The 15,197-nt window shown below is 49.0% G+C and overlaps 1 protein-coding gene across 1 annotated transcript in view; it reads left to right on the forward strand.

The window, feature by feature from the left end:
• Positions 1 to 819, forward strand: part of LOC147679554 (unconventional myosin-XVIIIb-like) — a 675,984-nt gene extending 675,165 nt beyond the window's left edge. Inside the window, exon 17 of the mRNA XM_086942460.1 lies at positions 682 to 819. Coding sequence (XP_086798586.1) covers positions 682 to 819 — 138 coding nt within the window. The remainder of the gene's footprint in view (positions 1 to 681) is intronic.
• Positions 820 to 15,197: the final 14,378 nt, after the last annotated feature.

Genomic DNA, 15,197 nt, shown 5'->3' on the forward strand with positions numbered 1-15,197 from the left:
GGGAGGTGCAGCTTCAGAGCACAGGAACAAGAGGATGCTTTCTTGGCTTGTTCCTCCTTTTATCCGTCTTCGGGCGGGAGTAAACCCGCCTCCGCCTGCCCCCCGGGGGCGTGGCCGGCGGCGTCAGCGTCTAGGACAACCCACTCCAGGGCGGGAAAAGGCGCGCCCCGGCTACGCCGCTTCGGGCATACCAGCCGAGACTCGCCTCCCGCCCAAGATGGCCTCCCGGGGGGATCGGGGTACTCCACCATACGTTCGGGGGGACCGAGTGGTCGCCCCTTTCCAGTTCAATCGGAGAAAGAGGAAATGGCTACATTATGGATGGAATGCAATAGCATATTCTGGAACCTATTGTGTCTCGAGGGGCATGGCCTCAAAATCCTGTCTATGCATATCTTGATCCATATAATACCGTAATTTTTAAAATGTATGTTGTTACACCTTGGGCGTTTATTCTTATGACATTCTAAACCAAGTAATCTTGACGGTAAAGCTCACAGCAGTCAGCTCTGCCTCGTCAAGTACAATCTCCCCCTCCAGATATTTGATTTCGAAGTGTTCTTTCTCCTTAGATGAGCACAAAGCACATTGGATTGGCAATTTCATTTCTCACTGTCCATTTGTGTTTTTTAGTTCACTTATTATTGCGCAAACTAAAACAAATCCTTTATCATTCTGCAGGAAAATGTTGAAGTGGCTTTTGATCTTCCAGAGCTCTCCCCGGATGAAACAGTGTCTGTCGTTGACCAAATGTCATCACAGGTAGGAAGCAAGGGCGCTCTGCCACACATTTACATCTTGTTGCTAGGAGTCCTCTGATGCAAGACATTAAACACGTGCATGATTACATTATTCAACGTATAATTTATTCATCTTGAAAATTACATTATTCCAATTATATCTCACGCCGAGATTCCATTCATTTCTCATCACAAGATGTTTCAAAGTGAATGTTTGATGGCTTATAGTGAATAATTCCGTGTAAAATAAAGAAGGGTCCTATTCCTCACAGAGCTGGTTAAACACAGCCCAGTCGTGGTCCATTTAAATAAAGTAATTTTTTTTAGTTTGATTTTTTTCATGAAAAAAAATTAGAATTTGTACATTTGTTTCATAGAAACAATTTTTTATCTGTAACGCCACGAATTTGAGATGGCAAACATAAAAAAGGGTTATTTCTGAGTAAGGTGTGTGATGAATCAGAGTGGAGTTAGATGATATATTGAGGGAGGTATAGGGTAACGTATAGGGTAGTGCATTGGAGAGGCTCAAAGATTTTTTTTTTTTCAGTAGAAGTAAAGTAATAAATATATAGATACCTAAGTACATAGAGGGCATATATGTATAAAGAAGGTAATATATCAAGATTTAAGTGGTATTTAATAAACTCAGACTTTCAAGTGTTGCTGTGCTTTATGCACTGATGAGATAATGGGAATTAACCTGCACAGGGTTAAATACAGCAGATTTTTCCCATTTCCTGGGCCTTTTCCGCCAGATACCGGTATAATAGTCTGCTCAATTCATAGCTCCAGGTAGTAGAAGTGCCTTTCCTCTCAAAACTCCATATATAACATAAGCATACACAATCTCCCTTATATACTTCTTTCCGGTCAATTGAGAAAAACAGGATAATGACAATTATAGAAAATAGTGTTCCCTGAAAACAGTTCCTAAACCCTGGATTTCCTGTTGGTCATACGTTATCCTATTAGTTGGGATTGTTGTGAAAACACATATATTCAGGTGACCTTCCTGTGCATGCACTAAATCTGCATGGCACTATTAACAAATTTTGGCAAAGCCTATGATTCTCAGTTTTCCAATGTTTGTCGCTGTTGGCTTTGCCAATATTTGTGAATTGTGTCTAAGGCATTAGGAAGATTTTATTGTATTGGAAACAACGGTCCTTAAAAAAATTCAATGAAAGTACTGGTAAATATAGACCACAATATGTACTATATTCTAGGATGTCCAGCCGGACATACACATTTTAATAAGTCAGATAAATTTTTTCAGCAAAAATGACGAACAACCAACAATGGAGTGGGACTACAAGAAACAGGGGACATATACACATGAAACAAAAAGATTCTCAGGCAAAGAGAAAAGAAGAATGCTTGGGACAGATCAAAATGTACAACAAGCTATCCATAACAGTGTTCACACTAATATAACATAATAGTTTGAATGTGTGAATCTGTAGCATAGGTCGACGACGTTTCGATCCCTTGTAAAAAAGGTATTGGGATCATCATCAGGACGGTGATGTTACATGCCTGAATAAGAGAACTGCCTGTAGGTAGAGGAAAGAACAGACAAAGGCAGAAAGAAAATTAATTAAGTAAGGAAAGAGACTCTTGAAGTAAGATGGAAGGCGTCACAAAAGTGTGGGATGTGCCACTGTTTAAGATTGTGGCCATGCAAGCCATCGGTGTCAGCGGCTATATGCTATCATACAAGGGTGGTGACATACATTGGAGAAGTGGTTTGGAGGGTGAGGGTATGGATAGACAGCGATAAAATTATATTTGCTGGCATGCACGTGATTGAGTGCAGAATATGGCGGCTAGGCCAATGTACAAGACTTAAGGACTTATAGCTGTGAATAAGTGCCTAACATGCCGGAATCGTGAATGAACTGAAAGCGCAACCAACCTTGCTTTCAGAATGGATATGTGTTAGAACTGGGGGTCTCTAGTTGGCAGAGGTAGGTGCCACTGTCCAAATAGGGACCCTTGCTTCTAGTCAGGACAAGGAGATAACCCTCTCAGATAACCCCTGCTCGCCCTCAAGGTAGCTTGGCCTGAGCAGTCTAGGCTAACCAGAGGCAATGCGTTAAGTATTTGTACCAACACTCACAGTAACACAGTGAAAACACCACAAACTGATTCCACAACAGTTTAGGAAAATAAAGATATTTATTCTAAACTACACAAGACCAAAACGGCAAAAATCCAACATACACAGTTCAAGGATATGGTTTCAAAAGAGTTCTTCCGGTTGTAATCAAAGTTCTTTAAGTTGCGTTAAAATAATCCACAGATGCGTGAAAAGTTCACAGTTGCGTCACGTTTACTCACAGTACCTTTTAGATGCAACAAAGTTCCATAAGCAGGAAGCTGGTGCGGTGGAAACAAGCGATGCGTTACTCCTGAGACCCTGGGGAGGCGATGCGACAGCCCCGCTGCAGCAGCGGGCGTGTGGCGACTAATCCGATCTGTATGGGGAGGAAGGCAGCTTGCGTAGATTCCGGTGCGTAGGTTCCGTAGGAAGTCTGTTCTCATAAAGGCACGATGCGATGATCTCGTAGGGGCTGCGACGATCTCCGGGGCGACGATGCGCGGTCCAGCGGTGATCCTCTCTCTCGCAGCTCCTCGGTGAGATGCTTCTGCAGCGATGTCTGCAGCGACGTGATGCGGTCCGCAAGCAAGCGGTGCGGCGTTCTCACCCAGGCGACAGGCTCTGTGACGACACTCGCAGCGATGTTCGATTCTCCCGCACCGGTCTGGTGCGCCCCGCAAACGAAGGGTGCGACGGCCTCGGCAGCGATGTCAGGGGCTGCGCCGATCTCGACCTTCGTGGCGGCGGGAAACTTCTCGCGCTGTCGGGGATGCGCTCCGCAAGCGAGCGATGCGACACTTTTCAGTTTCACAAGTTTCTCAGCTTAGTCTCAAGCTTCCCAGCTCAGGTTCAACTTCTAGAGGCCCCACAACTGGATCAAGCACTCTACGAAGGACAGAACTCTCTCTGCAGAGTTCAGGGAGACTGGGGGTGAAGTCCTTTTGTTCCTGGGACTTCGGAAACAGGGAGCCAGCTCTTCTCAGGCCCTTGGAGATTCCTTACAAGACAGGGGACACAGCTCACAGCAAAGTCCTTCCCCTCTCCTTGGCAGCAAAGCAACAGCAGGTCAGTCCAGCAGAGCAACAGCAGGACAGTCTTCCTTCTTCAGAGTCAGCTTTCTCCTTGGCAGAGGTTCCTTCTTGATTCCAGGATGATCTAATTTTCTGTTGTCAGGGGTCCTGTACTTATACCCCTAAAGTCTTTGTTCTCTCAGTGCATGTGGGCCATGAGCCCGGTCTGAACCAGTTCTGGGTGGATCTTGAGCACTTTGTTTTGCTGGCTGCATCTTTCCTTTCAGAGTGAGGGGCAGAGTCCTCAGCCGCCCAGCAGGAGGTGGAGCCAGCATTGTGGCAGGCAGGCACAGCCCTATTCAGCCCAGGTGCTAACTCCTCCCACCACTCAGGTAGCAATTGCTCCACTCAGCCTAGTGCTGACTCATCCAGCCTCTGGGGGGATTCCCCAGCCCCGGTCACTCACAAACCAGACAGTCAATACACAAACAGTCTCAGGCACACAGAAGGGTCAGACAAGAGAACGGCAACTTTCTAAAAGTGCGGTTCTCAAACACAGGATCTAAAAACCACCTTTCCTAAAAGATGCGTTATTAAATTCTGAGTTCAGGGATACTAGATACTTATGTCCTATCTTGTTCCTATGGGAAGAAATGCCGTTAACCACTGTAGCCAGCATCCCCCATGTTAACCTATGGAGCAAGATAGCCTTACAATAGTGAAAAACGAATATGGCTGTAATTCACTACCAGAGCATGGTACCTGCACTAGTACATGCTCTACCTTTCCATACACTGCACCCTGCCCAGGGGGGTACCTTGGGCCTTCCATAGGGATGACTGATGTGCACGAAGAGGGAAGGGTTAGGCCTGGTCAGCGGGGACGCGGACCAGGAGGACATGGCAGTTCTAAACTGCCCGTAGGCGCTGCAGTGGCAGGCCCGAGACACCATTTTAGAGCTACTCCTGTGGGTGGCACAATCAGTGCTGCAGGCCCACTAGTAGCATTTGTCATCACCAGCCCTGGCACATCCAGTGCACTTTACTAGGGACTTCATGGTGATACAAATATGCCAAACATGTATATCCAATCAGAATAACAATTTACATAGGGAGCACTTACACTCTGGCACTGATCAGCAGTGGCAGAGTGTCCAAAGCATCTAAACCAGCAAAAACGAATCCAGCACAGCATCAAAAATACAGGAGGCAGAGGCAAAAAGATAGGGGTAATCACGCCAAAAGATGTCAGGTCTAACACGTGTCCCCTCCAGCTGAAAGTGGGGAGAACTACCCACCCTCTTGGGAGTTCTCTTCACTAAGGCGGAAAAACCTGGACAGACCATCAGCGTTGGCGTGTTCTGTACCAGGGCGGTGTTCCACCGTAAAGTCCATTCCCTGTAGGGAGATGGACCACCTCAACAGTTTTGGATTTTCACCCCTCATGTGCATTAACCACCTGAGGGGCCTGTGGTCGGTCTGAACACGAAAGTGAGTCCCAAACAGGTAGGGCCTCAACTTTTTCAGAGCCCAGACCACAGCAAAAGCCTCCCTTTCAATCGCACTCCACTTCTGTTCCCTGGGGAGTAGCCTCCGACTAATGAAAGCTACTGGCTGGTCTCCATTCTCCTCAGTGGCCTGTGAGAGTACTGCTCCCACACCATGCTCTGAAGCGTCCGTCTGAACTATGAACTCACTGGAAAAGTCAGGTGCCTTGAGCACCGGTGCTGTGCACATTGCAGTCTTCAGGGCCTCAAAAGCAGTTTGGCAGGCGTCAGTCCAGTCAACTCTTTTGGGCAACTTCTTGGAAGTGAGTTCTGTCAAGGGGGCGACAATGGTGCCATATCCCTTGACAAACCGTCTGTAATACCCGGTGAGTCCTAAAAAGGCTCTCACCTCTGTCTGGGTCTTGGGGGGCTCCCAAGCCAGAATGGTATCAATCTTAGCCTGTAGGGGCGCCACCTGGCCGCTCCCCACCTGGTGTCCCAAGTACACCACAGATCCCTGCCCTATCTGGCACTTACTGGCCTTGATAGTGAGGCCTGCCTTCTGCAGAGCCTTCAACACTTCGCAGAGGTGTTGCAAGTGTTCTTCCCACGTGGAGCTGAACACAGCAATGTCATCCAGGTATGCGGCGCTGAATTCCTCCAGCCCGGACAGTACCTGGTTGACCAGTCTCTGGAACGTGGCAGGGGCATTCTTCAACCCAAAGGGCATGACGCGGAACTGGAAGTGCCCCTCTGGCGTTGAAAATGCTGACCTCTCTTTGGCCCCGTCAGTTAAGGCAATCTGCCAGTACCCTGAAGTCAAATCGAACGTACTGAGGTACTTGGCAGCTCCCAACCGATCCACGAGCTCATCAGCTCTGGGGATAGGGTGTGCGTCAGTCTTCGTGACCGCATTGAGCCCACGGTAGTCCACGCAAAACCGGAGTTCTAGCGGGCCACCGGGGGTAGCAGCTTTCTTGGGGACCAAGACCACTGGGCTAGCCCAGGGGCTGCTGGAGGGCTCAATCACCCCTAGCGCCAACATCTTGGAAACTTCTTCCTTGATGCTGGCCCTGACCTTGTCGGCTACCCTGTAAAACTTTTGTTTTACCGGCAGACTGTCTCCAGTGTCCACATCATGGACGCACCAGTTGGTGACTCCTGGGGTCAGGGAGAACAGAGAGGAGAACTGACCCAACACTTGGCGACAGTCATTCTGCTGTTCTTGGGTCAGGGTGGGCGAGAGGACCACACCATCCACCGACCCATCGTGCTCCTTAACTGACAGGAGGTCAGGGAGAGGATCGCTATCCTCTTCCATCCCTGCATCTGTAGCCATGAGCATAGTTACTTCAGACCTCTCAAAGTGTGGTTTGAGGCGGTTCACGTGCAAAACTCTCAGGGGCTGCCTGGGAGTCTTCAGGTTAACCAGGTAGGTTACCTCACTCTTCCTTTCCACCACCTCGTATGGCCCAGACCACTTGTCCTGGAGCGCGCAAGGCTCCACTGGCGCCATCACCCACACTTTCTGCCCAGGTTGAAATTCGACCAGAGTGGTATTCTGGTCGTACCATCTCTTCATTTCTTCCTGGCTTGCTTCCAGGTTCGCCAGAGCGAGTTTCCTGAAGCGTTGTGTCTGGTTGCGGATGGCCAGCACATAGCTGAACACATCCTGGGGGGTTTTCCCACGGGACTTTTCCCAACCCTCCTTCACCAGCGAGAGAGGTCCTCTGACAGGGTGGCCATACAGGAGTTCGAAGGGACTGAACCCTAAGGACTTCTGAGGCACCTCCCTGTAGGCAAACAAAAGGCATGGTAACAAGACGTCCCACTTACGTCTCATGGGCTCCGCTAGGCCCATAATCATACCTTTCAGGGTCCGATTGAACCTTTCAACCAACCCGTTTCCTTGAGGATGGTAAGGAGTGGTGAACTTATAAGTTACCCCACACTCCTCCCACAGAGACTTCATGTACCTAGAGATGAAGTTGGTACCCCGGTCGGAGACCACCTCTCTGGGGAACCCCACACGGGAAAAGATCCCCATCAATGCACGGCCCACCACGGGTGCTGTGATTGTCCTGAGAGGGACTGCTTCCGGGTACCGGGTGGCATGGTCCACCAAGACCAGGATGAACCTGTTGCCTAAGGCTGTCTTGGGGTCCAGGGGCCCTACGATATCTATGCCCACCCGCTCGAAAGGGGTGCTCACCACTGGGAAGGGTTGAAGGGGGGCCTTCAACTTCATTCCAGTCTTGCCACTAGCTTGACAGGTTTGGCAAGATCTGCAAAAGGAACCGACGTGCTTCCTCATCTGGGGCCAGTGGAAGTGGGTGACAAGCCGGTTTAGGGTCTTGTCTTGCCCCAGATGTCCTGCGAGAGGCACGTCATGAGCCAGACCCATTAGGAAGTTTCTGAAGCGCTCGGGTACCACCAGCACACGGGCTGCACCGGGCTCAGCAAACTTAGGCTCGCTATAAAGTAGGTCACCTTCCCAGTAAACATAGTGATCTTTGACTGCTCCACCTGCTGCCTGATCTACAGCCTGTTGCCGCAGACCAATGAGGGAAGGGCATTCCTTCTGCTCCCTGCAGAACTCCTCCCTGGAGGGACCACCTTCTTGCTGCCAATGGGTCAGCTCAGGTAGGTCTCCCAGTTCGGCCACCTGTTCCCCTGTAGGCTCCAGGGCACCCCCCTCAGGTTCTGCTTCCTCCTGGACCGTGGGAACGGCTGGGGCTGGTTTCCCGCGCCCTCTGCCTCTTCCTCTCCTGGCAGGTCTCTGGGCCACTGTTTCAGGCTCCAGTTCTGCTGATTCACCCTTACTGGCTGCCATAGCACGCGTGGTCACGCAGATCCACGCAGGCAGACCCAACATCTCCAAGTGAGTTCGGTGTTCTATGTCTTTCCATGGAGAACTCTCCAGGTCGTTGCCTAACAGACAGTCCACAGGCAAGGCATCGCTGACAACTACCTCCAAAAGACCAGAGACTCCTCCCCATTCAAAGGAAACCTTCGCTATCTTGCAGAGGCGCACTGAGCTGTCAGCGGCCACTACAGGGCGGAGTACACCAGGGATGATTTGCTCGTCAGACACCCACTGACACCTCACGGATGTCACACTGGCTCCGGTGTCTCTCAGAGCCTCAACCTCCCTCCCATTGATGGTCACCTTCTGCCCATATTTCTTAGTGTTAGAGGGCAGTAAGGTTTCCGGGACCATCTCTCGGTCTCCTAGCGAGACAAGGGTCATAACTGCTAGCTCTCCCCAATCACTAGAAACCAAATCCCCACCCAAAGCTACACTAGCTAACGCTGGGGCGGGAGCACCAGTGGGTGCGGGCTTCTTCTTGGGACATTTCGGAGCAATATGGCCCACCTCGTTGCAGTGATAGCAGGTAGGGGGACCCTGGTTATTTCTCTTGTCCCGCCTACCCTTAGAGGGCCATGGCTGTTTAGGCTTGGGGGGTTGGGAATCCTTTTCCTGGGAACTACTTTGGGGCCCTTGTGAGAACTCCTTTTGGTTACCCTTGTCCCCCCCACTCTTTTGCTGGGGACCCTGCCCACCTTTGGCTGTGGTACCCACAACTCCTTTGTGGACCCTGGTACTGGACCAGCGGTCTGCCTCCTTAGCAAGCTCAATGGGGTCTGTCAGCTTGCTGTCTAAAAGATGCTGGCGCAGCTCTGGAACACAAAGACTACTCAAGTGCTCCCAACTGATTAAATGCAACAACCCCTTCAAATCAGTTACTTTACTGCCCTTCATCCAACCTTCCAGTGCACGCGAGTACCCATTCACACACTCCATCCAAGTCTCAGACTCTTTCTTCTTGGAGTTTCTAAACTGCAGTCTGTACTGCTCGGGAGTAAGGCCATACCTGAGACATAAGGCCTCCTTCATATTGGGGTAGGTCATGGCACCTGTCAACTCTAAAGGCTCTAGAGCACTCCTCCCAGACGCCTCAAAATGTTTCCACAGGCCCGCCCCCCAATACTTGTCAGGCACATCATTCATCTTCAATGCAATTTCATACGAAGTGAACCAGGCATAAATATCCTCACTCCTATGGTAATTCTGTACCAGGTCTTTGGAAATATATACTTTACCCCCATGCACTGGCTGCGCGCTGCCACCATTAGAACTGGCATCCACCTCCTTGTTTTTCAGATCCAGCTCTTTTATTCTCAATTCATGATCCAAAAGCAATTTCTTTTCCTCTAAGGCGCGGGCCTCTCTCTTGTCTTCCGCTGCCCTTTCTTTCTCCAACTCCAATTGCCTCAGTTTCATTTTCATGACTTCCAAGTCATATTCTCTTATTCTTTGATTTTCTTGTAACTCTTCTGGGGTGAGGCCCCTACCGGAGTGGTTGCTGCCAGCTCCTGAGCCTACTCTGCCCACTGGCAGATCTGTGCTTTGAAAAGCATTGTCTACATCCACATCATCTTCCTCTCGTGCCTCCCAATGGGCTCTCAAGATTCTCTGTAGCTCCTCCTTTCTGTAGGTGCTTTTTATGGGGCACTCAAACTCAAGGCAGAATTTCTTTAGTTGCTCAACTCTGTATGAACACAAATCTTCAATGCAAAACTCTAATTCTGCTTCTTCTGCCCTCTCACTGGGTGCCTTCCCATTCTGAGACATGATGCTTTTCGAAGAGTTACTCAACAACAGAATTCAAAAACTCAAAAACCAGTAGTATGCGGTGGCGTAATGGTCTGCACTCACTAGTGATGTACACCAATTACTGTGGGTCAAGTACAAATACAAGTTCAAATCCCACCGCCTGACCACCAATGTTAGAACTGGGGGTCTCTAGTTGGCAGAGGTAGGTGCCACTGTCCAAATAGGGACCCTTGCTTCTAGTCAGGACAAGGAGATAACCCTCTCAGATAACCCCTGCTCGCCCTCAAGGTAGCTTGGCCTGAGCAGTCTAGGCTAACCAGAGGCAATGCGTTAAGTATTTGTACCAACACTCACAGTAACACAGTGAAAACACCACAAACTGATTCCACAACAGTTTAGGAAAATAAAGATATTTATTCTAAACTACACAAGACCAAAACGGCAAAAATCCAACATACACAGTTCAAGGATATGGTTTCAAAAGAGTTCTTCCGGTTGTAATCAAAGTTCTTTAAGTTGCGTTAAAATAATCCACAGATGCGTGAAAAGTTCACAGTTGCGTCACGTTTACTCACAGTACCTTTTAGATGCAACAAAGTTCCATAAGCAGGAAGCTGGTGCGGTGGAAACAAGCGATGCGTTACTCCTGAGACCCTGGGGAGGCGATGCGACAGCCCCGCTGCAGCAGCGGGCGTGTGGCGACTAATCCGATCTGTATGGGGAGGAAGGCAGCTTGCGTAGATTCCGGTGCGTAGGTTCCGTAGGAAGTCTGTTCTCATAAAGGCACGATGCGATGATCTCGTAGGGGCTGCGACGATCTCCGGGGCGACGATGCGCGGTCCAGCGGTGATCCTCTCTCTCGCAGCTCCTCGGTGAGATGCTTCTGCAGCGATGTCTGCAGCGACGTGATGCGGTCCGCAAGCAAGCGGTGCGGCGTTCTCACCCAGGCGACAGGCTCTGCGACGACACTCGCAGCGATGTTCGATTCTCCCGCACCGGTCTGGTGCGCCCCGCAAACGAAGGGTGCGACGGCCTCGGCAGCGATGTCAGGGGCTGCGCCGATCTCGACCTTCGTGGCGGCGGGAAACTTCTCGCGCTGTCGGGGATGCGCTCCGCAAGCGAGCGATGCGACACTTTTCAGTTTCACAAGTTTCTCAGCTTAGTCTCAAGCTTCCCAGCTCAGGTTCAACTTCTAGAGGCCCCACAACTGGATCAAGCACTCTACGAATGACAGAACTCTCTCTGCAGAGTTCAGGGAGACTGGGGGTGAAGTCCTTTTGTTCCTGGGACTTCGGAAACAGGGAGCCAGCTCTTCTCAGGCCCTTGGAGATTCCTTACAAGACAGGGGACACAGCTCACAGCAAAGTCCTTCCCCTCTCCTTGGCAGCAAAGCAACAGCAGGTCAGTCCAGCAGAGCAACAGCAGGACAGTCTTCCTTCTTCAGAGTCAGCTTTCTCCTTGGCAGAGGTTCCTTCTTGATTCCAGGATGATCTAATTTTCTGTTGTCAGGGGTCCTGTACTTATACCCCTAAAGTCTTTGTTCTCTCAGTGCATGTGGGCCATGAGCCCGGTCTGAACCAGTTCTGGGTGGATCTTGAGCACTTTGTTTTGCTGGCTGCATCTTTCCTTTCAGAGTGAGGGGCAGAGTCCTCAGCCGCCCAGCAGGAGGTGGAGCCAGCATTGTGGCAGGCAGGCACAGCCCTATTCAGCCCAGGTGCTAACTCCTCCCACCACTCAGGTAGCAATTGCTCCACTCAGCCTAGTGCTGACTCATCCAGCCTCTGGGGGGATTCCCCAGCCCCGGTCACTCACAAACCAGACAGTCAATACACAAACAGTCTCAGGCACACAGAAGGGTCAGACAAGAGAACGGCAACTTTCTAAAAGTGCGGTTCTCAAACACAGGATCTAAAAACCACCTTTCCTAAAAGATGCGTTATTAAATTCTGAGTTCAGGGATACTAGATACTTATGTCCTATCTTGTTCCTATGGGAAGAAATGCCGTTAACCACTGTAGCCAGCATCCCCCATGTTAACCTATGGAGCAAGATAGCCTTACAATAGTGAAAAACGAATATGGCTGTAATTCACTACCAGAGCATGGTACCTGCACTAGTACATGCTCTACCTTTCCATACACTGCACCCTGCCCAGGGGGGTACCTTGGGCCTTCCATAGGGATGACTGATGTGCACGAAGAGGGAAGGGTTAGGCCTGGTCAGCGGGGACGCGGACCAGGAGGACATGGCAGTTCTAAACTGCCCGTAGGCGCTGCAGTGGCAGGCCCGAGACACCATTTTAGAGCTACTCCTGTGGGTGGCACAATCAGTGCTGCAGGCCCACTAGTAGCATTTGTCATCACCAGCCCTGGCACATCCAGTGCACTTTACTAGGGACTTCATGGTGATACAAATATGCCAAACATGTATATCCAATCAGAATAACAATTTACATAGGGAGCACTTACACTCTGGCACTGATCAGCAGTGGCAGAGTGTCCAAAGCATCTAAACCAGCAAAAACGAATCCAGCACAGCATCAAAAATACAGGAGGCAGAGGCAAAAAGATAGGGGTAATCACGCCAAAAGATGTCAGGTCTAACAATATGCAAGGCTGATACTCAATGGAAAAGTATTCTAGGAGGATTGTCCCGATCACTGTGAGTGAAAAGGAATTGGTCAGCGAGCGTCATAACATAAAACTGCTAACCAAGTGTTACAAAAGTGGAAATAATATTTTCCGAGGCTTACAATGAAGCCTGTGGATTCCGCTCTATTAACATCGATGGGTTGTGTCTAGAACTCTGTGGGTAAGAACAAATAATAAACAAACGAAGTGAAGGTGACCAATGAACTAAAAGGATAACGGGCAAAAATAATTACCTAAGCTTACAGTGAAGCCCATTGCACTCGATAATGGGTGGGCACCAGCAGGGAGTTAATCCTTGGCTGCTGAAAACCTGAAAGAGTCGGGAGAGTGAGCCTCATGTATAGCCAGGGAATTCTCAGTAAGGGCATTGGGGTCAGTTCTTAAGAGCACTTACCAATTCCAAAGGACGGCGGTAGTCAATTCTGGGGTCTGGAAGCGCGGTGGCAAGAACGCTACTCAGCCCTCGGTGGCGTGTTTAAAGGAAATGAAGCCGCCATTGGACGTGATCACATGAGCACATGAAATAACGCACGATTTGGGGTGCCATCTTGGATGAGTAAAAGTTAGAAAGAAGAATACTGCCAAAGGTGATGGCGGAAAGAAGTAGAGTTTAGTAAACAGTACTGATACTCAATTCACCTTGCGCACTGCATATACAATTTATAGTCAGAGGAGACAAAGCATTCCCATCCAGTACTAAAGCTTAAATGACAGAGGTACATGCAAACAACCAAAACTAGATCACTGTGGTCAACAGTGGAAGGATACTTCCAATCAAACAGGAGGCAAGGGGAAACCCAAAGACGTCATGAGCATACAAACACACAATAAGGAAGAAGCAACTGAATCAGACTCAGGAAGTGAAATAGAGAAGAAGATTTTGAGAAATTGTCTTGTTGGTTGGGGGGTTGAGCAACAACCCTTATCCCATTATATCATCCCATCTGGTAGCCTGGCACAGTTGCAGTCAAGCTTAACTTAGAGGCAACGAGTAAAGTATTTATGTAGCACACAAAAAGTAAATCTCACACCAATTTAGAGAAATTTAGTAAAATGTAATAAATTATTTGACACCAAAATGACAAAAATCCAATCAGCGGAACCAGAAATATGACATTTAAAATATTTAGGTAGGTATAGCACCTAAAAGCAAAAAGCACCTCTCGAAGGTATCTGGTTGTACTATAATGGCGAAAATCACAAGTTCAGGCCGATCGCAATGGGGCACGGTCTGGACACAACGACTAGGTTTGTCCTGCTAAAAATGTCAATTCTCAAAGTCCGATGTGAAGACTCCAGTTCGTGTGGGAAGAGACAGCGAGGTTCATATAGAGAGAGCCATGGATGGTCGTCGCTGTAGATCAAAGAGCAGACTGCGTGTTTTGGATGGTCATCTCTGCAGCCCAAAGATCTTGTCAGGCCTCATGGACAGTTGATGCTGGAGCTTCGTGTTGGCTGTCACATTGAGCTGTTGATATTACTGTTCTCACGTTTCAGGCTGATAGTTATTGTAGCACAAAGAGTCGGGTCCATCAGAGCTTCCCATTGACAATTGTCATGGGCAGTGAGATCTCGGTACGAACGGGCAAATTGGCGGTCGTGAGGAGCCTAACACTACAGTTTTTCTCTTTCTTCAGAGGAGGTGTGCATTCTGATGCCAACCAAGGCCCAGGACATGGGGAGGCACCTCTTGGGGATCAGCAAATCAGTTTAGCAAAGGCGACTAGATCTCAGGCTGGTCAAGTTCAGCAGGTTAGCTGGGTAGTTGCAAGGAGGCCTCTGGAGCTTCTTGTGTCCCTATGGCTCATAACAGGAGGTTAGCAACCTGACTCTTTGAATCACTCTGCCAAGGATGAAGGGAGCAGGTTCAGGCCTCAAGCAGTCCTTCTTCTGTAGTATCCACAGGACCAGCAGTGTAATGAAGAGTTGTTCTGAGGGTCCAATATTTATATCTGATACTAGCTTTGAAGTAGGAGAAACTTCTGGACTTCCCCTACTTCTGATTCTAGAATTTCTTTCCTTCGCCTCCCCGGTCCTAAGATGTCTGGAGTAACATCAAATTAGTGTGAAGTTCTTTGTGAGTGTTCTGGAGGAAGTCCCTTTATTGTGCAGGTATGGTAGGTGACAGCTCCGCCCCTCCCATCCTGACAACATCTAGTCCCCCTTTGCCATACTGTCTGGGAGGAATACACTAGGGGCCAACTGCCAACCCAACCTGGTCATTCAGACCTAGGCTGAAGGCTGCAGGCACCAAATCAGACAACAAAATGGCAACTTTTTAGGAATAGTGACTTAAAATCTGACTTTACCTTTAGAGAGGGTTTTCAGCTAAAGTCCATTAGAGAACAAGCAGGAGATTTCAACCTGTTTCCAAGCAAAAGTTACCACTTATTAAATGTAATAAGGTATCTTGGGAGAGGTAGGCTTTGCTGTAGTGAAAAATTAATTTGCGAGTTTTTCAGCGCCAGGACATGTAAAAAAGTAGAAGTACATGGCCAACTTTTTAAATACAATGCAGCCTGTCCTATTGGCTGTTTGGAACTTATTCTAGGGGTGACATATGTGTATTAAAAACAGGTTTTAGGCTT

The sequence above is a fragment of the Lissotriton vulgaris genome, chromosome 11, assembly GCF_964263255.1.
Source record: "Lissotriton vulgaris chromosome 11, aLisVul1.2, whole genome shotgun sequence".
NCBI classification, from domain to species: domain Eukaryota; kingdom Metazoa; phylum Chordata; class Amphibia; order Caudata; family Salamandridae; genus Lissotriton; species Lissotriton vulgaris.